We start from the raw sequence: 27,524 nt of genomic DNA, 5'->3' as shown, positions 1-27,524 counted from the left end.
TTATTTGAACCGTCTAGGGAAATTCTGTTCCCTGGCACTACCCTGATACAGATCTACCAAAAAAGGAATACGGATGATTGTTACATGTTTCTTACAATCCATGAGTTTAATCCTCTTCCCTTCTAGGCTGAAGATAAGCTTTTAATAACATTGAGTATGCTTTCATTGTTAATAATTGTGAATAAAAATGAGACTAAATTCTCTCAAGGAATTTGAAGTATTTCATAAACATCATATGTTATGATTTTGTGACAGAAACAAAATATTCTTATTAGCTCATTTAACACTTGGGGGGAAAAGTTATTAAGTTGACTAAAAGAAGATGAAATTGAAAGTATACAATAAAAAATATCAATACATATACATATAGCAAAAGATTGTAGTCCAAATCAACAATTTATTATTTTTTAAAATATGAAAAAATAATTGATCTTTTGGAATTGGGTACAAAATATATATCCCCAAAACTAACAGTCAGAAACTGTGTCATGCAAGTGTTCACAGTTGTTCATAGTATTCACATGGCTCGGTGTTTTAATATCCTGGTACCACCATGGATAAACTCATAAGCAGCACAGTATGGCAGGACAGTCCCTCAGACATTTGAGGAACCCTGCAACTCTGGAGAAGGAAATGGCATCCCACTCCAGTACTCTTGCCTGGAGAATCCCATGGACGGAGGAGCCTGGTGGGCTACAGTCCGCTGGCTCGCAAAGAGTCGGACATGACTGAGCGACTTCACTTTCACTTCACTTTCAATTGTAATAATACTATAGATATAGTAATCACAACAATGTTGTCACCATTTTTGAACCTGAATATCATCTCTTGACTTGAGACTGCATTCTGTCCACAAATAATTGATGAAAACATCAATTTGTAAGGACACTGATGCTACTAAATACTTTCTTTTCATGAAAACCCTAGAATCTAAACTGTATCTTGAACTCTGATGAACATGTTTATGCCATGAACTTAGATGAAATGAACTTAGATATTTAAGTCAACTTTTAAAAAAAAATTTCCTATCCCAGTGTAGCAGAGCCCTATGAAAGACACACAAGTCACAAAAAAGGTTCCAAATCCAAGACCCATTTATAACTCACACCACTGAAAAGTACCCAACAAATGTTCACCAAGAGTAGAAAGGACAGAAAAAAAAAAAAAGTAGACTGACACAATGAAGTACTATAGAGCAACGAGAATGAACACATTACAGCTGCATGCAACAATACAAATGATTCTCACAAAGAAAAAGTTGTGCTAAAGAAGTCAGACATATTCTAAGTGACTATTCCATTTACATTAAGTTCAAAAACAGGTAACCTAACCTATATCATAACAAATCAGGGGACTGGATGCCCATGAGGGGAAAGTGACTGGAAGGGAATATGACAAGGATCTAGGATATTAGGATTTCTCAGTTTCTTGATCCAGATGTTTCATGGGTGTACACAGTGTGAAAATTCATCAAGCTATACATGTATGACGCATGTTAGGGTTAGGTTATACTTTTCTCATGTATACTGTAACTCAGAAGTTTCATAAAACTTACCAGCATCAACAAATTACGAGGCAAAGTTTTTGTCAATTATCTGTATTGTTGCTATTTGTTTTTTATACACTGGTCCAGAAAAAAATATAATTTTCTGTTTAATAACTCATAAGTACACCTCCATTTTCGAATGCTAAAAATAGTAACTCATGAAATTAAAAGACACTTACTCCTTGGAAGAAAAGTTATGACCAACCTAGACAGCATATTCAAAAGCAGAGATATTACTTTCCTGACTAAGGTCCGTCTAGTCAAGGCTATGGTTTTTCCAGCAGTCATGTATGGATGTGAGAGTTGGACTCTGAAGAAGGCTGAGAGCCGAAGAATTGATGCGTTTGAACTGTGGTGTTGGAAAAGACTCTTGAGAGTCCCTTGGACTGCAAGGAGATCCAACCAGTCCATTCTGAAGGAGATCAGCCCTGGGATTTGTTTGGAAGGAATGATGCTAAAGCTGAAACTCCAGTACTTTGGCCACGTCATGCAAAGAGTTGACTCATTGGAAAAGACTCTGATGCTGGGAGGGATTGGGGGCAGGAGGAGAAGGGGACGACCGAGGATGAGATGGCTGGATGGCATCACGGACTCGATGGACGTGAGTCTGAGTGAACTCCGGGAGTTGGTGATGGACAGGGAGGCCTGGCGTGCTGCGATTCATGGAGTCGCAAAGAGTCGGACACGACTGAGCGACTGAACCGAACTGATCCTAGTTATTAACCTTTAGAGAAGCACAATCACAAATCTTACAACCCTAAACATGAACATTTTAATGGTTTACCATATTTTCTACATTATTCCATTCACTTTTGTGCACTAAAATTATTTCTAAATTTTATCAAATGGAGTTTTGTTTTGTATTGTAACAGCAAAAGAACTGATGCTTTTCCTTACCAATTCGTATTCATCAAAAAGTTGTATGAGGGACGGTGGAATGAACATATGAAAGCCCTGTAGAAAAGCATTGATCTGAGGCTGAATGGCTCTTGTCATTCGCAGTTCAGTGACAAGCTGGACGTACTCCGCCTATTAAAAAAAAAAAGGTTTCTGTGATTATTATTTTTTAAATTTCACATACTTAAGAGTTGACTCATTGGAAAAGACTCTGATGCTGGGAGGGGTTGGGGGCAGGAAGAGAAGGGGACGACAGAGGATGAGATGGCTGGATGGCATCACTGACTAGATGGATGTGAGTCTGAGTGAACTCTGGGAGTTGGTGATGGACAGGGAGGCCTGGTGTGCTGCGATTCATGGGGTCGCAAAGAGTCAGACACGACTGAGCGACTGAACTGAATTGAACTGAAGATACTGCTGAACATTTCTCATTTTAGAAATAAAAGTTTAGAATTAATTTGGCACCAATGTTCACACATCTCAGCAAAAGAGTAATCTATCATTCACTAAGCTGTTTAGGCCAAAATCCTAGGAGTCAATCATCCAGGTTTCTCTCACAGCTTCTATCAGGGAGTGCTATCAGCTCTATCTTCAAAAAATATTCTCAGTCAGACCTTGTGGCATCACCTCCACTAGCGGCACCTTGGTTCAAGCCATCATCTCTCATCTGGATATTAGACTATCTTGTGTCACTGCTGCCATGTTTGCCTCTGTATTGCTTCTTCTCCACATTAGAGCAACTTTTTAAACTATGTGTGTATATATATATTTTTTTATATATAATTCAGATCATATAACCCTCCTTTCAAAAACCCTACAACGACTTCCCATGACACTTGGAGTAAAGTCCAAATTCCTTCCCTAGTCCATAAGGCCCCAAACGACCCAACCTCTGCCTTACCCTCTCATCTCATTTCCTCCCACTTTCCCTTTGGTTCCCTCACTCTGTCCCCCAAACACAGGTTGTTCAGGTCTCACTGTCTGTATATTTACTGCTTTTTTTTTTTCTTAAATGTCTCATTAGACTGTAATCTCTTTGCAAGCAAAGGTTCTGTTTGTTTACCAGTATATATCCTCAGCTCTTCCTCAATGATCAGTGCAAAGAAATAGAGGAAAACAATAGAATGGAAAAGATTAGAGATCTCTTCAAGAAAAGAGATACCAAGGGAACATTTCATGTAAAGATGGACACAATAAAAGACAGAAATGGTATGGACCTAACAGAAGCAGAAGATATTAAGAAGAGGTGGCAAGAACACAAAGAATTGTACAAAAAAGATCTTCATGAGCTGATAATCACGATGGTATGATCACTCACTGAGAACCAGACATTCTGGAATGTGAAGTCAAGTGGGCCTTAGGAAGCATCACTACAAAAAAAGCTAGTGGAGGTGATGAGATTCCAGCTGAGCTATTTCAAATCCTAAAAGATGATGCTGTGAAAGTGCTGCACTCAATATGCCAGCAAATTTGGAAAACTCAGCAGTGGCCACAGGACTGGAAAAGGTCAGTTTTCATTCTAATCCCAAAGAAAGGCAATGCCAAAGAATGCTCAAACTACTGCACAACTGCACTCATCTCACATGCTAGTAAAGTAATGCTCAAAATTCTCCAAGCCAGGCTTCAGCAATATGTGAACCGTGAACTTCCAGATGTTCAAGCTGGTTTTAGAAAAGGCAGAGGAACCAGAGATCAAATTGCCAACATCCTTTGGATCATTGAAAAAGCAAGAGAGTTCCAGAAAACATCTATTTCTGCTTTATTGACTATGCCAAAGCCTTTGACTGTGTGGATCACAATAAACTGTGGAAAATTCTGAAAGAGATGGGAATACCAGACCATTTATCTTTCTGTATATAAACCCTATCATTGTTATTATTCATGCATGTGTGTGTGTGTGTGTGTTAGTTACTCATGTCCAACTCTGCAATCACCTGACCTGCCTCTTGAAAAATCTGTATGCAGGTCAGGAAGCAACAGTTAGAACTGGACATGGAACAACAGACTGGTTCCAAATAGGAAAAGGAGCATGTCAAGGCTGTATATTGTCATCCTGCTTATTTAACTTATATGCAGAGTACATCATGAGAAACGCTGGGCTAGATAAAGCACAGGCTGGAATCAAGATTGTTGGGAGAAATATCAATAACCTCAGATATGCAGATGACACCACCCTATGGCAGAAAGCAGAGAAGAACTGAAGAGCCTCTTGATGAAAGTGAAAGAAGAGTGAAAAAGTTGGCTTAAAGCTCAACACTCAGAAAACGAAGATCACGGCATCCGGTCCCATCACTTCATGGCAAAAAGATGGGGAAACAGTGGAAATAGTGGTTGACTTTATTTCTGGGGGCTCCAAAATCACTGCAGATGGTGACTGCAGCCATGAAATTAAAAGATGCTTGCTCCTTGGAAGGAAAGTTATGATGAACTTAGACAGCATATTAAAAAACAGAGACATTACTTTGCCAACAAAGGTCCATCTAGTCAAGGCTATGGTTTTTCCAGTAGTCATGTATGGATGTGAGAGTTGGACAGTAAAGAAAGCTAAGCGCCAAAGAATTGATGCTTTTGAACTGTGGTGTTGGAGCAGACTCTTGAGAGTCCCTTGGATTGCAAGGAGATCCAACCAGTCCATCATAAAGGAAATCAGTCTTGGATATTCATTGGAAGGACTGATGTGGAAGCTGAAAGTCCAATACTTTGGCCACCTGATGTGAAGAGCTGACTCATTTGAAAAGACCCTAATGCTGGGAAAGACTGAAGGCAGGAGGAGAAGGAGACGACAGAGGATGAGATGTCTGGATGGCATCACTGACTCAATGGACTTGAGTTTGAGTGAACTCTGGGAGTTGGTGACAGACAGGGAGGCCTGGTGTGCTGCAGTGCAGGGGATAGCAAACAGTCAGACAGGACTTAGCAACTGAACTGAACTGATCCTCAGCTCTTAAAAAATGTGGCTGCTGCTTTCTGTTCAACAAATAAGGTGATGAATATACATTCAATAAATTCATTTAAAACACACTTTGAACGTGATCAAATGACTCAATTAAGTGCAGTCTATTCTGAGTTAAACAAGAACATTCTGAGTTATGGTAAGCTATTTTGACACATTTAAAATATATATCATCAAGAATAGTATCACTTAAAATTTAACTAGCAGTAAAAAAATGTATTTTGGCTCAAATCAAAGTGAATGACTGTATCTTTCTGTATATAAACCCTATCATTATTATTCATGCATGTGTGTGTGTCAGTCACTCAGTCATGTCCAACTCTTTGCGACTCCATGGACTGCAGCCCACCAGCCTCCTCTGTCCATGGGATTCTCCAGGCAAGAATACTGGAGTGCCAGTTCCCATTATTATCCATACATTTTAGATTACCCATCTGAGTGAAACTTCAAGAATTAAAAGCATTATGTATATAGTTCTCACCTCCCAGGAAAGAATGCTCTAAACGCAGAGAGAGAAAACCTATTTTAGGCCCCTTCTTTTAATCTTTTTCTGGGGGGTTATTAATCTGACACAGTTCCCCTCAACCCCTAAAAAATACCCACAGGCACTGAGCCAACACGTTGTATGACTCCAGCTATGAATTCTCCATACATCTCAGAGCTACAGGATTGTCACAATGGATTGCTCACAGCTTTCCCCAGCCCTGCATGGTTCTTTCTGCAATCCGGCATGGGGAAAGCTACCATCTATTACCATCTATATAGCACACTATTCAATCTACTCTCACTCCAAATCCCACTCCTAACCACCCAAAGGTTTTTCTCCACCGAATAGGAATTAATCAGATTCTACAAGTTACATCCAGGTATTTAGAGGGGCACATAGAAACGTGTGCCAATCAAACAGAAACACAAACTGAATCTTGAGGATCCAATCTAAGAAATAAAATATACACAAAATAACTACCAATGATTTTTGCACTAACACATGATTATCTTTTAATTGATGTCTGTTCTAACTAAACTGCTTCATGAAAATACTAAAAATTTTTCTGCTCCATTCATTAATTATATATTTCTCTCAAGAGATTTTGCTTTTATTATCTTAAGGTACTATTCACTTGAGTCATTAATCAACACCTCAAATTATGAAGCATGAACTGCTCAAGTATAGTTTTATCTATTTTAATTTGCCACTGCATCCCATTTTTATCTGAATAGTACACACTTTTCTATCAATTAATTCCTATTATTTCCACATACATTCTGTTTTAAAAAGTTAATTTTCACAAATATACTATTTCCCACACTTATTTTTATAGCTCTGGCCCATAGTTACTGGGTATCAATTTGTGAAAAATCAGTTCCTTCAAATCCCAGTCTCCGTATTAATTTAAATATGGAAAAATCTTGGTCTAAGTTATTTCTCAGTAAAATAATAAAATCCTAGCCAGCACAAATTCTTCTGAGTTGTTTAGTAAAGTGAGAGTTTTCAGATAGCTGAAAGATAAATGTGTTTAATAGAAAAAAAATCTAAATCCAACTGTTTCTAAAATGTTTCCCTGCTTCCTTACAGAACACATCCTCAAAGACAGTAACACATATTAACATGTTCTTGATAATACAATTATTACTATGAACATCAACTATCACTATACACTAACATTTTTACTATTCATACTGTGCAGAAATACTACACTGGCTACAGTCCCACCAGCTACAAAGGCCAAGTGACTCACCCCTACATTTCATGCTCCTGAGTAACTACATAAAATACCTTAAATGCTCTAAGGAAACAGTCAACATGTAGATGACCAGCAATCCAGTTGCTCAAATAAACATGAAATATAAGTGAAACCTAAAATCTCAATTCTAAGGTATTTAAAGAGATGACATAACTCAGGGGTGAGGGATATTTTATCGCCAACAGATAGCACATCCTAGGAGTCGGACACGACTGAAGCGACTTAGCAGCAGCAGGAGTCATATTTGTTCCTACCTGAGTTTTGTTAATCCTTTGAGGGCGTAAAATAATACCAGATATCACAGAATTAAACTGGAGCATTAACTATACTAAAGAATCTGAGTGAGTACTTGCTCTGGTGAAATAGCTGTGATTATAGAAAGTTTTCAACTTAGAAAGTCTCAGCACAGGCAACTGAGTCAATTCCTAGGCAGGTTGATAAAAAGTCAGAGGTCCTCCAGGAGGAGAAAGGGGTCTGGGGCTCTTAAAGTGGAGATGGGGTCTAGGATTCTCAAGGAGGAAGAAAGGACAAACATCTTTTCTCTACATTCTTTAGTCTTAGTCACATAAAATGTTTTTCTCTTTAAGCCTGGAACTGATGATTACACAACAAACAACTCAGCTTAAACTCTACTAAGCATTATATAACAACACTGTATCCTGCTTGAGGACAGTTTCTCCTTCCAGAAAACCTTCTGGCTAATCCTGTTATCTTAAAATGTAAATTATGGGAGTGGGTCTAGTAAGATCTTTACAACCTTGAGACATTCTTTTGATTTACTGTAATAAGCAATTTTAAAAAGCATGTAACTCCCTTTTCTAGGACTAGCGAGTGGGGCACTCTCCGTCCCTCTTCTGATGTTAATGTCAGACGCTTTCTCTGTCCCTTTTCATACTTTAATAAAACTCTGCTATACAAAAGCTCTTGAATAATCAAGTCTGGTCCCTGGTCCCGAAGCTAAATCTTCTTCAGAGATCACGAATCCAACATTGTTCACCATAAGCTATCATAACAATAAAAAAGAGCCTTAGCAAATTCTTTCAAGCTCAACCCCGAGCCTCATAACTGATATAAGATAGGTAAGCAAAAAATAACTGCAAAGGGAAAAATTAAAAACAGTAAGATTGAGACTCAGTTTTCAGATAAATATTCTAGTTAAATTAAATAGGTAGTTACAGAAACATTTTGTTTTAAAATCTCCTAGTCTTTTGCACCTATGGAATGAACAATATCATCCCTTGAAATCTTCCTTAAAATGTTAACTTCTTTTCAGGCTTTGAGTCTAAATTATGTCTTTTTATGAGGGGTAGTGGTAATGCTGAAAACTGACACCTTTTTTAAAAGCTATTTTTCCTCTTGAAAATTTTTTTCACTACACTTCTTAAAAGATATACTTACTTAACTAATAGTTAACTTTTAATAGTGAAAGCAAGATGTTCTTATCCCCCTCGAAGTAAACTGATAAACTTGGACACACCCGTAAAATTATTTGAAATAGTTATTTTTAGTTTTAAATGAACAGTTTAAATGGCATTATAACTGGCACAATGCAATTCACTGTTTGAATATAAATCCTTTAACAATAAAAGCTTCTTTCCTGGGCTTATCCACTTGATTACTATTGCTATCATATGTAAGAGTTCTTACTGAAAATTTCTTCAGGGGAAACTCAAAGGACACCAGGTTTCTTCTGTATGAATAAGTAGGTATAAGAAAAGAGAGGCACATTTAAACAATGTAACATTTTCCAATAATTTATCCTTTACCAGTATATTATTTTTAAGGTCACAAATTAAGCTATAAAGATTGATAGTATGATAAATATCCTATTACTTCAGTTTCCTTGGAACAAATTCAGTCATTGAAAACAGTGATTCTTCAGATTACCATTAAATGGATTTGGTGATTTTTGAAGTGAATTTTTAGAATATATGAACTAAAATGCAAAGAAAAATATATTCTCCATTGTTGACAAAAAGATAAAGATAATTTAAAAAGATAATTTACTAAAAATAATTTAAAACCCAAATTGAAAAATACACTCAATATTGAGAACCTTAGACCTAAACTGTTTTAAAAGTTTTCAGAGTATTAAAAGATCTTTCATAGTATACTTTTCTGAAGACACATCTAAGCAATCCACTGTAAGTCAATAATCTATATAGAGGTTTCAATTTTTTACTAGTACAGGCATCAAATGTGTCTGTATGTGAAATAAATCAAATGAAACTGGCAATAAAATATAACAATGAGTGCACACACAGACTGGGCTTCCCCGATGACTCAGAGAGTAAAGAATCCGCCTGCAACGTGGGAGACCTGGGTTCGATTCCTGGGTTGGGAAGATCCCCTGGAGGAGGGCATGGCAACCCACTCCAGTATCTTTATCTGGAGAATCCCCATGGACAGAGAAGCCTGGCGGACTACAGTCCATGGAGTCACAAAAAGTCAGACACGACTGAGCACAGCATAGTTAACATAAACACTGAGAACAACCAAATAAAAATGAAATGGAGGAAACTATACCAAGTTTTTAAAATTGAAGTACAGCTGATTTACAAAATGGTGTTAGTTTCAGGTGTGCAGCAAAATGATTCAGTTACATATGTGTGTGTATTCTTTTTCATATTCTTTTCCATCATAGGTTACTACAGTATATTGAGTATAGTTCCCTGTGCTCCATGGTAGGTCCTTGTTGTTCATCTGTTTTATATATAGTAGTATGTAACTGCTAATCCCAGACTCCTAATTTATCCCTCCCTCCCTCCCCACCTTTACCCTTTGCTAATCATAAATTTGGAAAGCATACTAAATTTGTATTTGTTACCTTGTTCATATTCACTGCCTTAGTAGATAAGAGACCCAGCAGTTACACAACCATACAGAACTCGATTTAAACTGAGGGTCTACCAGTCACCAATTTTAAGCCCTTAGACAGTTACTTAATTTCTAAAGAAATATAGTGTCATAGTTACAAGCTCAGGCTTGAAATTTATAGACTGTCTGGATTCACATCTACCATTTATTACCCTGTGATTTGGAGGAAAGCAATTTAACCTCACCATGCTTATTTCCTCACCTGCAGAAATGGGTATCTAGATCTCATATGATTGTTTAAGCTAATACAAATAAAACACCTTTAACAGTGCCTAGCACATTATAAGCACCTAATAAATATCACAGGCTTTTATTATTAAAGCTGTTTCCACACTAAAAGAATAGAAATAATTACCTCAAAAGGTTGTTACAGTAAATGAGAAATGCACAGAACACGGCTCAAATACATAAAATATAGACTCAACAGGCAGTGGTTATTACTATCACTAGAAAATACAAATGCTATGATGAGGTTAATGGCTAGGAGGATAACGATACCACTTGTCATTCTGGAGCCCATCCACCTAAGCAGCTCATCCTCCAGTCCTTTTTCACCTTTCCAAATAGCTAGTATGGATACCATGTTCCATACATTCTACATCTTAAAAAGCTATCTCATTTTCTCTATCCTTGCTCCCACTGTCTTATAAAATCCCTTATGCATGCTCCCTAACACCAATTCCATCATCACCTATCAGTTGCCCTGACGCCAATATTGCCCCATTTCAATTCATTCTTCACAATCCAAGCTGAGATTGGTGCTGTTTTTCTTTAAAAAAAAAAAAAAAAAAAGGAATTTTTTTAAAAAACAGAAATTCAATCATGTCATTGCCCTCTACAGCATCTGCAATCATCCTCTAGCCTTCAGAGTAACTTTCAAATTTCTAATGGTGAATGCAATGTCCTTCAGGATTTGGCCCCTGTCTACTTCCTCCACCTCATCTTCTCCTATTCACTTACTTTGCAATCTAAGCTAACATCTACAACTCTGACCTACCCGTGCTTACAGAAACATATCATGCTCTATCATCTCTGTGCTTTCCTATATGCCCAGAACGTTTCTTTCTCCCCTTCATTACTTCTATCTGATCACTTAATGCTTTTCCTCTGCAACTCAGTTTCCATGCTATTTCTTACATTCCCTGATATCCTGTCCCATCTTTCCTCACTTTTTTCCCCTCCTAGCCTGAATGAACTTTATGATCAGTAGGGTAAAGATGTTAACGCTTAAAAGCCACAAGGCTTACTCTTCAGTTCTAAGAACTAGAACTGAAGGTCTAACAAAAATATTTCATTCCTAACACCCTTTGGTCAAGAATTTAAAACTGAAAATGAAAAGTGAAAGGAAAAACCTCTTCTTTCAAAAGCTGAAAACACCATTTAAATGTAAATGTTCATCCCCTGCTAATTCAGTCATTTTCTAAAGTGAAACGAAAGGGGTTTTTTTCCTCTAGATTTTCAAAAGTGGAACTGATATATATTGTTCTTCCTATATTATCTGTATTTATTAATGTACTTTTTTTAAACAAATGTATTTTGCCTATTTGGTTTCAGTCTATAATTACCAAAGCCTTTCAATAAAACAGGAATAAATGACTCCCCCATGTGGAGACCAGCTTACATAGACTTTTTTCTTACTAACAAGCTTGGCAAGTCATTTAAAATTCAATATGCTTACAAATTCTGAAGTTGACTCCAAATGTGACAATTATAACTTTACATCTATAAAGATAAATAAGTAAAACGCTGGCCCTAGAATAACAAAAATTCATGACAGAAATATATGTTAAAAATAACATGTCTAAAGAAGATAATGTGACATTTTTACCTGTAAACTGAATTCTAAATCAAGTGATCAATTTAAGGTATTTCTAAAGATTTTTAATTTAAAAAATCAGCTTGCTTATTGCTTACTGGCAATATTAGAAAATGAAAAGGCTCAATTTATTGTGGCAATTGTTTATATTAGAAAAACAAAAGTTGAGAACTAACATATTAGTGACTGAGATCCTGTTACCAAAGCTCATCATGAGAAAGTAACACTGACATACATACACTAGTGGGAAGCTGCTATATAAGACAGGGAGCCCAGCCTGGCATTCTGTGATGACCTACAGGGGTGGGCAGGGTGAGAGGGAGGCTCAAGAGGAAGGGGATATACATATAGTTATGACTGATTCACCCTGTTGTATGGCAGAAACCAATACAACATTGTAAACCAATTATTCTCCAATTAAAAACAAATACGTAGTTAGCCTGTCATTAACAAAACAATGTCAACAGCATAATGTTAAACTTAGAAACAAAACTTATATGCTTTTTAATGTTACAGGATTACTCCAGCCTCAGGCTAGACTATGATCAAGAGTATAACCTTAATGTAAGTGTATTTGTTATTATTTATTTAAAATGTTCCTTTGTTCTAAATTTCAACATAAAGATACAAAGGGAAAAGAATTAAAAAACATATTTTTAAAATCTAAACAAAAATCACATCAAAGTGGGAGGGACGCTGTTAGGAGATATAAGTGTAAACATAGCTATTTACCACACAATTGCTAACAAGCCTTTATACTTCCTCATATAAAGTGTATCCAAGAGGAATGACAGATCCACCTACCAAACAGTGTATTCACAGACAGGAGTCATGTAAGAGGGTCTCCCATGAAAAGCAATCTCTTGGTTATAATGAAGATTCTATTCTATGACTTTATTACCCCTAACTGAGAGGAAGTATCCAGTGTAAAATAAAATAATAAATGAACTATGAGTGTGTGTGTGCTGAGTTGCTTCAGTCTTGTCTGACTCTTTGAAACCCAATGGACTGTAGCCCACCAGGTTCCTCTGTCCATGGGATTTTTCCAGGCAAGAACACTGCAGTGGGTTGCCATGTCCTCCTCCAGGCTATCTCCCCAACCCAGGGATCAAACCTACATCTCTTATGTCTCCTGCATTGGCAGGTGGGTTCTTTAGCACTAGTGCCACTTGGGAAGTACTATGAGACAGACAATCTAATCATTAGATTTTTAAAAATATTTCCATTCACTGACAAATCCATCAATTTAATTTTGCTATTTTAATAGCATTTTAATCTTCTAGAGCTAAACATATTCATTATATTAAAAATATATTAAAAGATCTTCCTCAATGTGGTTAATTTTGCTAACAGGATGAAGAACATTAGACTTGAAACTAGGAGACCTAGGTTTTGGCTCCAGCTTTACCATTAACTTTTCAGACTTCAGTGTCTTCATGTATAAAATGAGAGGGTAGGCCAAAATTAGTAAGTATAAATGTGCAAAAACTCAGCTCCTGATTTTATTTTCCAAAAGTAAATTTCATATATATTTTTAATATGTATAGTATCTAAGTTTCAAAAAGTAAAATTACATAGCTTAACTTAGGTCTTCATTCCTATAGATATGTGAAACCCATGAATCTATTTTTATAGAAAACTATTCAATAACAACTAATGTTTGGGTTGTGTTTTTCAGTTTACCAAATGCTGGTACCAATTCTGCATGGAAGGTATTATTCCAGTTATACAGAATTGAAAACTGAGGCTCAAAGAGGTTAAAATATGGCCAAGTCTTTTGGCCTTTAAAAAAACAAACAAACAAAAAATTATATTAAATCTTTAGTCTACAAAATGATTCAATGATTATTATTTTTATAGTTAGCTTATCCTGAAGCAGTCTTGGAACTAAAATCCAATGAAAGGAAAGGAAAAAGGTTTTAGTTCTGTTTTACCATAAGTTGCTACTGCTAAGTGCTGCTGCTGCTGCTAAGTGACCAAACTGGAATTCCAAAATCAGATTTTTTGACTCTCAATTTCCTAATGTATCAAAACATAAAACATATTTTGGGAAAAAAAAAAAAAGTGAAAGTGAAAGTCACTCAGTCGTGTCTGACTCTTTGTGATCCCATGGACTATACAGTCCATGGAATTCTCCAGGCCAGAATATTGGAGTAGGTAGCCTTTCCCTTCTCCAGGGGATCTTCCCAACCCAGAGATTGAACCCAGGTTTCCCACATTGTAGGAGGATTCTTTACCAGCTGAGTCACAAGGGAAGCCCGTATTATATATTAAAGTAATATAACTTTTAACAGTGTAATTTAAAATGTGCACCAAGTTTTTAAAACTATATATACAAACAGGAGATATAAAAATAATCAAGTTATAAAGTTAAAAGAAAAATCAAATTCAGAGGTCTAACAGAATATACTGGATCCCAAAAGTGTGTACAAAGTTTAAACACTGGAATTTTTTCTCTGTGTTAGAACTCAATATTTTACTTTTAAAAGATTAAACAGTGATTTAGTGCAAATATATTGATGTGAGTTTGTATTTCTAATCGCATGTATTGATATGCACATGCCCAACTTACACAATCAACTGAACTGTGCTCTAGGCTGCTTAAGAAACTGCCTCAGGATATCTAACACAGCACAGAAATGATCCTTTATAATTTGAAGTTTATTTGATGGTTTAGTCAATTTAAATATTTTATCTGCTATAAATGTTACAAAACTCTAACAGTAAAAGTTTTTCTAGCTAGTGCCAAGACTTTACAGCAATTAGCAAAATATCAGGGCTAAGTTACAAACAATGGCTAAGGTAAAAATGTGAATACTTACTTTGTTATTTTGTGTTACAAGAATACTTCCACCCCCGGGTTTCAAGGGCACCTCTTCCATTGCTCCAAACACATCAGTCTCAACAGAAAAAGTTAATTCTAGACCCAAATCACTAATATCATTATCTAAAATCCATTGCAAGTTTTTGGCATATTCTGGATCAATGGATGCCACATCTTGGTAATTCACGGGAATACCTAAAAATGCAGACATACAGCAGTTATATTCTAAATGTTTCTGCCTTTCCTTATCTGTTTAATGGTGAAACACTGCCCTCTACAGATACTCTGTAAAACTGCAAAATATTATAATCCAATTCACAGCATGATTTAAATGAATGCTAATTCCTAAATTTGGAAGTCTGTAAATTTAAGCTTATGTTACTGCCACATTTCTACAATTAGCCTTTCTAATTGAGAAAAAAATTTTATCAAAAATGTAGATTATTTTTTCCTCTCCCTCAGGCCCTCAAATGCCTTACATATGCAGACAGCAAAATAGCAGAAGCAGAGCAAAATAACATCAATCAAATAAACCTCCAATCAAAATAAAAATTATTCACCCAACTGCCACGGCTTACTTAGCTTTCCCCATTAAAAAAACACTTTAAATATATGTCTATGAAATAACAATAGAGCCATACCAAGAATGTGCTTATAGAATGATCTCGTGAAATAAATGTTCACCAGTTGCCTATGGTTCAGAGCTAATCCCAAGATCTGTCCAGCAAACCGGAAATAGTTCAAGTGATCAGGATTTACAGAGGAGTTGCTATTGGGTTGAAAAGTTGTTCCTATTAAAATCAAGATAAAATAATTTATTTTTAAGATTATGTATTAGAGAGATCATTTCAAAGCAGGTAAATTATTAGTTCACAGACAACTTCAGCAAAGCTAAGGTTACACTGTGCATAAACTTCCATAAGAACATTCTTTGTGGAATATTTAACAGTGGAATTGAAAATACTAAAGATAATCATTAATTTTCATATACTTAGTAAGCCTGTGCAGAGAGAAAATTTTAGAATACTTTTCACTGAAGGTAGCTGGAAGATGTGTCAGAGAGATCCTAGAAACACATAAACACACATTTTCCCAAGCAATGTGGAAACAACTATTTAGGATGTATATTAGGGCAGACATTGTCTCATTCGTCTATACATGCCCAGTGTAACAGGTGTTCACCTCATTTTGTTCTCAAAGAATAGAGCGCTGTAAGAGAATAACTAAAGTTTCTAAATGTACAATTGTTTTCATCATAACAAATAAAACAAGTCTGAATAGGTACCACTGAGGTATAAAAGTTAAAACAGTATCAGTAATAGTTACTATTGCCAAACTCTCGGGCAATGGAGTGCAATTCCATTTATGTGAGAAAAAAAAAAAAGCCTGGAAACAGATAGTGATGAATGTACTTAAGGCCAGTGAAGTATACACTCCTAAATGGTTAAAATGGAAAATTTTATGTTATGTATATTTTACCACAATGAAACAGTCTCCAAAAAAAAAAAAAAAAAAAAAAAACCCAGTGCAATGGAAAAACCTAAACAGCAAGATCTCAATCCTCTTTTCTTATCTTTTCATGTGATCACTACCTCAAATTACAAATTCTCTCATCCACTCGACAAATATTTAAGATCATGCTATTTACTTCTCTTCTAGGCACTTGGGCAAAAAGAAAGAATAACTAATAAATCTAATGAAATAACATCTAAAATAAGTAAAGGAAAAGCAAAGTATTGGAAAGTAAAATGTTTGGTTATTGAGCATACATTTTTGTTTGTTGGCCAAATGTATTCAATACCCCTCGATGAGCATCACCTCTAATCCCTGCACAGTGCTGGGAACTAAAGACATGAAAGTGACTGAGACAAGGGCAGTCTCTGTCTCACATGGTGGATGACGTGACAGATACACAAGTGAAGCTTTACTCAACAGAAGCATACATAAACTCTTTGTGCTTCACTGGTCTTTATCAGTGCTGGCACTGGACTAAATTACCATGGCCAGTAAGTTTACTTAAATGTAAGGTACATATATGGATACTTAAAGCTGAATGACTTAAAAGGCCTCTGTTAAGTATCTTTTGAGACTCATTCCCAGTCACAATGTAAGACTGGGTATTAAAAGTCAAAGCAAAGTTTTGTGAGATGAAGAAACACTTCAAAGACAAAAAAATATAATTAAAAAATAACAATATTCTGAAAATAATCAGAATTTTACCTATTTCCCCTCAAAAGTCTGTATATAACTTAAGAACTTACTGGGAAATCTGATTTATCAAAAAGAATAGATACAGAGAAATCAAAAGAACAAAAAGGAAATAAGGGGAAAAGTCTTCAGGAAATGCATAAGTTTTTAACTTGATGATGAATTAAGATAGAATATAAAGTGTATGTCATGCTTTAAGTTCAAATCCGTGAAACTGTGACATTTCATCATCTCAGAAAAAACCTATTCAATAAGAAAATATCATTTTCACAGAAAGGTAATAATAGCCCCTAATATTTATTTCTTATTTATTTCTGATTTCTATGTGCCAGGCACTGGACTAAGCATTTTTACACATCAGCTGATTTCCCACTATATTACAAACCACAGGTACTCACCATTTTCAAATAAGGGAATTGAGCTCCAGAAATATTACATTTACAAGCCCAAGATCACAGCAAAAAGGACAGCATAAGGATTGACATTCAGTAGAACACACCAAAGGCACTGGTCCCTCCCCTCCACTATTACTGCTCTACAGTAAGCATCTTAATTTAATTAGAAAGCACGTTTTAAAGAAATTACTGTATACATTTTGTCTACCCAAGCATCTCCCATATTTGGGAATCCTAAATGTAACTTTCTAGAACAAGATAAAGTCTTCACCTACTTTTAAATTTATTAATAATATAACCCCAAAGGGAAAACCTATATGGCTTACAAAAAGGATGAGTCACAAACTTTATGGTCTACGTGCTTCAACATATTATCTGCTATAAATCTGTAGAGTAAGTGGTGGTGATGGTTTAATATCTAAGTTGTGTCTAACTCTTGCAATCCCATGGACTATAGCCTGCCAGGCTCCTCTGTCCCTGAAATTTCACAGGCAAGAATACTGGAGTAGGGTGCCATTCCTTCTCCAGGGGATCTTCCTGACCCAGGGATCAAACCCAGATATTCTGCACTACAGGCTGTCTTCTGCATTACAGGCAATTCTTTACCAACTGAGCCAGCAGGAATGAGTAAGCACATCTGGAGTGAAATCTAATGATTTCACACCAAATGTATTTCTCAGATATGAAACTAAAGAGACAGCTCAGAATAAGGGACTATAAAGACAAGACATAAATCTAAAATACAGTGTCTTAATATTAAAAAGCAAAAATATTACTTTGCCGACTAAGGTCCGTCTAGTCAAGGCTTTGGTTTTTCCAGTGGTCATGTAGGGATGTGAGAGTTAAGACTGTGAAGAAAGCTGAGTGCCGAAGAATTGATGCTTTTGAACTGTGGTGTTGGAGAAGACTCTTGAAAGAGTCCCTTGGACGGCAAGGAGGTCCAACCAGTCCATTCTAAAGGAGATCAGTCCTGGGTGTTCAGTGGAAGGACTGATGCTAAAGCTGAAACTCCAATACTTTGGCCACCTCATGCAAAGAGTTGACTCACTGGAAAAGACCCTGATGCTGGGAGGGATTGGGGGCAGGATGAGAAGGGGGCGACAGAGGATGAGGTGGCTGGATGGCATCACTGACTCAATGGACGTGAGTTTGAGTGAACTCCGGGAGTTGGTGATGGACAGGGAGGCCTGGCATGCTGCAATTCATGGGGTCACAGAGTTGGACACGACTGAGCGACTGAACTGAACTGAATGCTAAATCTTGCTTCAGAGACTAGGCCTAAATAGCTAAACCAGGGCTGCATCAAATTTGTCATAAAAATCACAAAGATGCCAATTTATCTCAGAGAAAATAATCAAAAGGTTACAGAATTAAAGCAGCAAGTCCCACATTCCTAAATAATTTCAAATACACCAAGTGTATTTGAGGAGCCCATCAAACAGGTGAATTCCTGCAGTTGCCTAGCATCATGAAGCCCAGCCCCACTTGCTCCTCTTACAGTCATCCTTCTTATTCAGTGGAGATTTCTGCTGGCTTGGTTGAATGCAATCAGAAACTATAATTAATGAGACACTCTCTTCTCACACAAAAATTTAAACACTGAGAAAGAAAAATTTTTCAGAAAATAAAAGCAACTGTACAAAGCATTTAAAAACTGAAATCCCACCTTGACTTGAATATAAGTCTTAAGTTAGAAAACTCTCAGGTATATCTTATACACATGAGGTGGTAATCATTTCCATTTAGTCTACAACGTAAGTGTGTTAGTCGCTTAGTTGTGTCCGACTCTTAGGAATCCATGGATGCAGTTCAGCAGTTTCCTCTGTCCATGAAATCCTTCAGGCAAGAATACTGGAGTGGGTTGCCATTCCCTTCTCCAGGGGATCTTCCCCACCCAGGAATCGAACCCGGTCTCCCACAATGCAGACAGATTTCTATACCGTCTAAGTCACCAGGGAAGCCCTTTAGCCTACAATATCAAATAGTAGGTCTGTAGGCAGCAAACATTTCAATAAGGAAGAGTCTTTTATCTGTATTACAAGATTAAATAAAAGCTTTTTAGTTATCAGTCAATCTTTTTTAAAGGACTGAAAACAAAGTTACTATAGTAATGTAAACATACTCTAAGTTAAGATTTAATACCATGACTTCTAGACTTGCTTTTAATGATCAAAAAACTTCCAAGAGTTGGAAACTCATATAAGGTTAGCAAATTTTAATTTTCCCAAACAAGGACTTATATTTTTTTAAAAGTTCATCTACTAGCACCATTTTATAAAAGGAAATTTTAATTCAAGAAAAGTAGACTAAAGGACAAGCCTTAAATTGAATAAATTTAGCTTTATTTTACAAATAACTGATGAAAATTTCCTTGAGGCCAGCAATAGTACTTGAGATAAGCATTTGAGTACCAACTGCTTACAGAGGAAAGAATGCTATGCTGAGTCAGGTTCTACTCATGATACTACCACTCGTGAATGGCTATCATAGACAAAAACTCTGAATTTCAATTTCCTCATCTATGAAAAGGGAACGGTCACCCTAGCTTAGAAGGCTACTGTAGAAATCAAAGGATAAAAGGCACTGAAGTAGTGCAGTCTGAAAATGTGACAAATCACTGAAAAAGTCATCTCGACTGTACAACTTACCATCAGCTGACTGGGTAAACAAAGCATAATCAGGATTGACTATCTCATTAGACAGAATATCAAACCACTCACGGACAACACCTTGACCCTGAGTTCAAGAAAATAAGATTAAGTATCAATAGAAATATAATGGTGAAATTTTTTCTAAATTATAATAACATTAAATTTCTTCTATTATCAATTATATATTAAACTTTATGCAAGGGCTTTTCAATCTTTTATAGACAGTGATCTTAACAACACTTATTTATATACCCACCATGCCTTCTTCTCCATGGAACCGTACAGCAATTCCTTGCTTTAGCTTTGCACAATTTGCTTTTGACACAACTTCACAGCTACTCCTAAAAATAGAATCTAAATATGTAGCAGTGGTTAATTTTACATACTAAAATTTACAAAAACTAGTATTTTGTGCCTTATACACACATCGCTTTATTTCTAAACATACCTCTATGAACCAGCAGGATATCATTTTCATTCACTGGTCTGTGCACCATGTCTGAATCTGGCTGTCCTGAATGCAAATGTTCATAGAACCATTCACAGCGATCTTTAAACGGCTACCCCAACAAATAACAGTGAAATATGTTAGCAAGATTTCAGTCACTTAACTATCAGATTTACTTAACTAGCATTCTAAATGTCCTTTCTACAAATAATCATTCTTATACATTTATAATTAGTTCTAAATAATGTTCTGACATTTCATCTACTATTCACAAAAAGGCCAATCTACTATTCACAAAAAGGCCAATCTAAGTTGAAATACTTTGACTACCTAGATAGTGTATTTCTTTTAATTCCCTGCATTATCTACAGAAAAGACTTGATAAATTAAAAGAATTTAATATCAGACACACAATTGAACACACATTCAATTTCTTTTAAACCCCAAAAGGTTTGTAAGAATGAATTTCCATATCTATAAAAATTATGTTGCATATTCCATTTAATATTCCATGAAAACAATCTTTACACCTAATTCTAACTTCTATCCTTCGAACATATGCAGCAATTAAAATGGAATTTGTTAAACTGTTTTTCTTTCCTTCCTCCACCTTAAAAACTGAAAAATAAGATCTTGTGAACAGTTAAGATAGTCTCTCTACCTTTTGTTCATTTGCCAGATATGCAAACTGTAAGTGATTTGTAATTTTATTAGCCTGAAAGTACTACTGAGTACCTAGAATGTGCGGATACTCCAGGTAACATAAGAGCTATAAACATTTCACTGCTAGAAACTGTTCAGTATAAAGAGATGAGACTAACTCTGAAACAACACAACACATATAATGATACCAAGTTCTAAACAGTAATGTACAGATAACAGTGCACTAAGAATTTTGAGACTGTGCAGATGAGTGGAGTACAAAGGCTTCATGGGATCCTGGTCTGAACCAGGACTTACAGGTGGGTAGGACCTGCTCAAGCAGGAGGAAAAGAAAGCACACCAGGCTAAGGGAGACAAGAAAAAAGGCATAAAAGAAACCATGTCCCCCTGGAAGATGCAGTGAAGGTGTCAGCATAACCCTATATATATTGAAGGAAATAAGTTTTTGTAAGTAATTCAAGGACACAATTATGAATTCTTTGAATCAAGACACAACGGCCACTGAAGGTACCTGGTCAGAGAAATAGCATGGTAAACGCAGTAGTTAACATGAGAGTAGTACCAGGATAAAGGGAGGCCATCTACACAGCAGCTGAAATACTAATAATTGAGTGATATGGTCCTGGTCATGGTAGGAAAGAACAGTAAAGAAAATCTGAAAGACATTACTCCTTTAAGAGAAGGTCTCTAAGGACAGAACTTTACATCAGAAATAGCTTAGAGGGGGAACCCACTGCCCCAGCACTATCTACCCCAATTCCTAGAAGGTACTCGTGAAGATAACAAATGAGATCTTATAAATTCTTAATTTAAGGTTAACAGGGATATAACTACTAAGAGCTTGGAAATAAATACTGGAATGTTCTGCAGGTGAGACACTGGAAAGAGTCATGAATGAAGATAATATAGGAGACAAGGTAATCTCTCATATTCAAGAGATTAAAGATACAGGGACATACACCAAGAATGGAGAAGTTTACGATCACAGGTCAGTACTGAGAATTTGCTTATTACCAAATGATACACACAGCTAGAAAAGTCAAAGGAGAATCATGGTGCTGCAATATCAGAAAAGCCAACAGTTTCAAGAGATAAATATGATCAATACCCAACACCACAAAGAGGTTCTCTCTCATGCAATTTTTAGGACACCAGTAAATTTCTTTATCTGAGCTAAATATTAGTTTTGCTTCAAAAGACTTAAACACCACTTTTAACCAATTCTTAATAAAATATTTTTATGAAAATAACTTGTGCAAGATTAATTTCTGCCTTTTAATATCTGTTCTTCCAATAAGAAAAAATGTTCCCTTTCCAAAATTAAATGTATAATTTTATCCATACTTCTAGAAGTTTTCCACATTTTGAATAAAATGTTGCTATTGTGATATTCATTACTGGGTATATTTCATTTTTAGTACACAGACTAGAATGTTAAGTGCTTGACATTTTAATGCTGATTATTCCTAAAATCTAGGTAAAAGAGGAGAAAACATTATACAGAAGTAATGTATTTAAATATGGGCTTTGAATTTTGATGAACAATGTTTTGAAATCCTAGATCTATCACTACTGGGTTTGTGACCTGAGGGGAATTACCAATCCTCTCAGACCTTCCTACATGTAATCCTCTCAGTCTTCCTATCTGTAAAGTGGGGGAAATCATACCAACTTGGAAGGGCTAATTCTGAGGATTAAATGAAGACAGTTATTATTATAATCATAAATTAACTAGCGTTTATTAAAGCACCTATAAGCCAGGTACTATTTTAAGCATTTAACATGCATTTTCACATATAACCTTTACAACACTCTGAAGAAAAGGGACTCATTATTATTATCCCCATTTTACAGAGGGGAAAATGCAGCACCAAGAGGTTAGGTAATTTGTGCAAATACTCAACTCCCAGAATCCTAACTTTGGCCACCTGATGCAAAGAACTGACTCATTGGAAAAGACCCTGATGCTGGGAAAGATTGAAGGTAGGAGGAGAAGGGGACAACAGAGGATGAGATGGTTGGATGGCATCACCAACTCACTGGATATGAGTTTGAGCAGGCTCCGGGAGTTGGTGACAGACAGGGAAGCCTGGTGTGCTGCAGACCATGGGGTCACAAAGAGTCGGACACGACTGAGCGACTGAACTGAACTGAGAATGCTAACAGATACTGCTCTTATCATTCACACCAATGTTAAAATGACTGCAAATAAGTATTTTAAATGACAGTAAACCTGTTTGCCATTATAAGAGATTAAATATTAAACTCTATCCTTTATCTAGAAAATGAGAACCAGTTTTAAAATAAACACATATGGCAACTTTTAAAAAAAAGTAATTCAAATGTAACATTAAGAGGTACAAAAAGCTAGTAAGTTACCTGTTAAGATCAAAATATCTCCTCAACACATATATGTACATACGCCTACAAAACCAAAGGACACATTTCTGTATGTAAACTTTCTGAGTACCTGTATTTCCATAAAATAATTCACAAAACAGGACTGATAACAGAGGCTCCTCTTAACAGTGTTTGTACAGCAATACAAAATGTCTCTCCCTTTAACTACCAGGCCACCTAAAAACCACCAACAGAAGAAGAAGTCAATCCCTTAGCAGAGGTAGTTGTTTTTACTTTTTTCTGTCATAGCCTCCAGTTTCTTAGTATAGTACAATGGTGTCTTTTTCCCCCTAACGTGAGTAAGTTGCTAACATGATGTCCAGACAGTCCTAGAAAATACTTTAGTGTATATTTCCTACAAACAAGAGAATTCATCTACATAAGCAGTTCAAAATCATCAAAATCAGGAAATTAACACTGATACATTATTATATCTAATCTTCAGACCCCCATTTCAAGTTTTGCCAAGTTCCAAATAATATCCTGTATAGCATAATGACTCATGAACTGTATTATTAATAGCTGTCTCTTTAATTTGGCACAGTTGTTCTGTGCTTTCTTAATTTTCAGGACCTACATTTAAAGATTGCTTATATTGTAAGTTATATTGTAGAATGCCTCTCAATTAGAGTTAGTCTGATTATTATGGTATCACAGAGAATGGGACACAACATAGTGACAGAATAACAACAATCATGATTTCCCATGATTAAATTCAGGGTGTGTATCTTTGTCAACAATATCTAAGAAGTGATGCCATATTCTCAGTGCCATATTCTCAGTGGTACGTCTGCTGGGATCATTGCCAAACTTTTCCACTGTAAAGTCCCTTTTTAATCTTTGTAATTAGTATTCTAAAAGGAGATACTTTGAGATTATAAAAATATACCACCCTTCATCACAGTTTCCATTTATTCATTAATTCTTTCACTATAGACTTACAAGCTTCAATTTTATTTGCAGTATTTTGCCATCATTATTTATTTTGATGTTCAAATTATTCCAAATTTGGCCACTAGAGTCTATTCAAGCTGCTTCTGAATCATTTTGAACCTCATCATTCATCATTCTTTCAACAACTTTCTTGCACGATAAGATGATCCAGGTTCATCTCACACTATCCCTGAATTAGCCATTTCTCCAACAGGCCCTAGTCTACTGAGAATGGTATTCAGAGGCCAAGAAGGGGGTCCCAGATTTGCTATATCTATCTACCGACATTGGAAACTCTTAAGTTCACACTGGTATCTCCAATTCTAATTCAACAGTACATGATTCATTGTTTTCCTCCATCTTTTAACTCCTTTGTCCAACAGTAAGACATTAGGCTTCCATTATCTTTACTAATTCAGTCAACTGCCCTCCCTCATACATAATCAATCTTCTGTCACTGATGTGACCATTCATGGCATAGACACCTGATAACCCACTCAAGCTCTGTTACTCAAGTTCTGTCAAACTACTCTGAGCAACTATCACCAGCTTGCACACTGGACATCCTCCTTATACTGCTCCAACTCACACACTCTATGCTGAGCTCCTCTTCCACACATACACCCTTCTTTAGCACATCCAAGTTCCAAAACCTCTCACTGGGCCACCACTATGCCATGTGGACACCTGTATTGGTTAGGTGACAAAACCCCCTCTGTGAGTCAAGAAGGTGGATAGCTAATCCAGATGGTTTTTTAATGAATCACTCAGGAAGGGAAGAGGGAAAAGGAAATGAAAAACAGAGACAATATCAGAAATAACAAACTACCTCTTTCAAAAAACTGTAAGTTTCTTTTATCTATAATCACATTTACCCTAGAATGGATAATAGTGTAGATTAAGAAAATGAATTTAAGAACCAGAGAAGATTTTTTAGATTCTAGTTCCCCCACTAAGCAGCTGAATGACTTAAACAAGTTATTTAAACTCTTCAGTAAATAAGTAGCTATATCACATGATTTGTATGAAAATAATCTATATAAAACCAATGTATGGAACCTGACCTAAAGTTAGCATTCAATAAATGTAAGTTATTACCACTACTTTCTCTTTTATATCATCATTATTAAACAGATGCCAAAGAAGACCTATATACATGTGTATAATTTTATAAGGATTAGTTCTTAGCTTTTTTTAATTATTGAAAGGATCACTGTCCCTGAAGACATTTTAAAACACCTATAGCATTTATTTTATGACTAATAACCAAACCTTTGCCTCCAGTCTAGCCTACATTTCACACAAATTATTTCCTAAAACTTTGACAGGATCATGTTAGTCTCCTGAAATAAAGTTATCAGTGGCTCCTGACAGTCTAGCAAATGAAAATTCTTCAATCTGGCAATCAAGGGTCCAGGTAGTATAACCCTAATCTACCTTCCCAGAATTATATCTCATTCCTCACCTACACAAAATTCCTGCTTTAACCAACTTTTCCATCTACATGCCCTGACCCATATCTTGGCTAGAATGTTCATCTTCCCCATTTATTTCTATCAAAAATTTGCATGTTTTTCAAAGTCTAGATTAAAATCCACTTCCTCTTTAAAATCTCCCTTGACTACAGCAGCCAAATGCAAGCCCTTCCTCCCTCAAATTCCTGAAGAACTAGGTAAAACTGTGATACTACAATTATAGTATTTTACAGGTACATTTATTATCTCCCCTGCTAGGCTGAATTAAGATCCCTTTGGAGATATAACATATGCTTTTGATATCCAAAACAATTACCACTTATTGAATATATATACCAGTCACTATTTAAAACATATTCTTCACAACAGGTTTTATGAAGTTAAATAGTCATTATCTCTGTTTTTGTAAATGAAGATCTCAAGGCTCAAGAATGTTAGAAAGATGCCCAAAGTCACATAGCTGATAAGTAGCAAAATGAGCTTTTCCCAAGCATGTCTCATAAAAAATGAGATATACAGAATGAACCCTTGGGAAGGAAAGCTCTCAGGTCAAATAAGTTTGGAGGATTAACAAAGTTAAAGCACTGTATTTACCAAAGGGCTTCCAAAGTCTTTAGTAAACTGCTGATATGCGTTATAAATCCCCAACAAGGCATTTGTTATATTTCCCAAATGTATTTGGGGACAAAATCCCCAAGAACCATTGCCCTTACAGGATTAGTGTTCCATTTCAGGAATGTGACAAGGTGCTATCTTTGCACACAGTAGGCACTCAATACACATTTCTTAAATTTACTCCTCATACAAAGGAACACACTAGGGTAATGCCATATACTAAAGAGTAAGGTAATGTCACTTCACTTACAGCAGGTGGTCTCTAGTAATCACTCTACTGAATAGTGTTCAAATTAAAAACTTAATTTTCCTTAGACAGGCTAAAGAGAGATTTTAAAAAGCACTACCTGTGCCTTTATGATATGCATGAATCTTGACATCAATTCAGGACATTCGAGAAGGAAGTGAAAGTGGTCAAATATAATCTTGGGATTCCTAAAAGAAAAACATGTGCTGCTTGTTAAATGGGAAGGATGAGTAGCATTAAGTGACATATAAATTTAGATACACAGATATTGAAATAGAATAAAAATACATATTAATCCACACCTACTATACTCATACTTGTCATTGAACATTTTTTAAGTAACAGAAGTAATATTTTTTCTGTTGAGATAAAAACTGTAAGAAAGAAAAAGTTACAAGAGCAGTCCATTAAACCAAGAAAGTTTTACCTGTTAACAAAGCATTTTAAAACTTCATCATGTTTGCAGACAAATTCAATGAAACGGGGTGAAGTCATTCTGTGAAAGGTAAAAAACAATCAGAACACATAGACAAAAGTTGGTGATATGGTAAATTTGACTATGTATTGAATTCGACTGGCTTCTAATCAAAAAAGACAGTGAGGTCTGGTTTTTCTTTATAGACTCTGAGGCATGCCTAGTCAATTTATAATGTGAAATATATAAATATATACACACACTCATATAGATAATAAAATAACTTTTCATTAACAGATGATATAAAGTGACTTTTTAAAAACCTTGAAGTTTTAAGTATCTCTGTTTCCAACATATAATTAAATGATCCTATACAAAGTAACATTCACCATACTACATGTTAGTAACACATATGG

At 35.8% G+C, this 27,524-nt stretch overlaps 1 protein-coding gene across 4 annotated transcripts in view; it reads right to left on the bottom strand.

Annotated features, from left to right (window-relative positions):
* The window catches only part of HACE1 (HECT domain and ankyrin repeat containing E3 ubiquitin protein ligase 1), a 101,480-nt gene that overhangs the window by 10,190 nt on the left and 63,766 nt on the right, over positions 1-27,524 (bottom strand). For 3 of the 4 annotated variants that reach the window (XM_040239114.1, XM_040239115.1, XM_040239117.1), the window contains 8 exons: positions 27,121-27,189; positions 26,794-26,881; positions 20,361-20,472; positions 20,169-20,266; positions 19,910-19,997; positions 15,300-15,449; positions 14,657-14,853; positions 2,444-2,575 (listed from right to left, as the gene is read on the bottom strand). In XM_040239114.1, the coding sequence (XP_040095048.1) occupies positions 2,444-2,575; positions 14,657-14,853; positions 15,300-15,449; positions 19,910-19,997; positions 20,169-20,266; positions 20,361-20,472; positions 26,794-26,881; positions 27,121-27,189 (934 nt within the window). The remainder of the gene's footprint in view (positions 1-2,443; positions 2,576-14,656; positions 14,854-15,299; positions 15,450-19,909; positions 19,998-20,168; positions 20,267-20,360; positions 20,473-26,793; positions 26,882-27,120; positions 27,190-27,524) is intronic. The other variant, XM_040239116.1, reaches the window with a different exon arrangement.

The sequence above is a fragment of the Oryx dammah genome, unplaced genomic scaffold, assembly GCF_014754425.2.
Source record: "Oryx dammah isolate SB20612 unplaced genomic scaffold, SCBI_Odam_1.1 HiC_scaffold_4, whole genome shotgun sequence".
Lineage (NCBI taxonomy): Eukaryota > Metazoa > Chordata > Mammalia > Artiodactyla > Bovidae > Oryx > Oryx dammah.
This window is presented reverse-complemented; position numbering and strand designations above follow the sequence as displayed.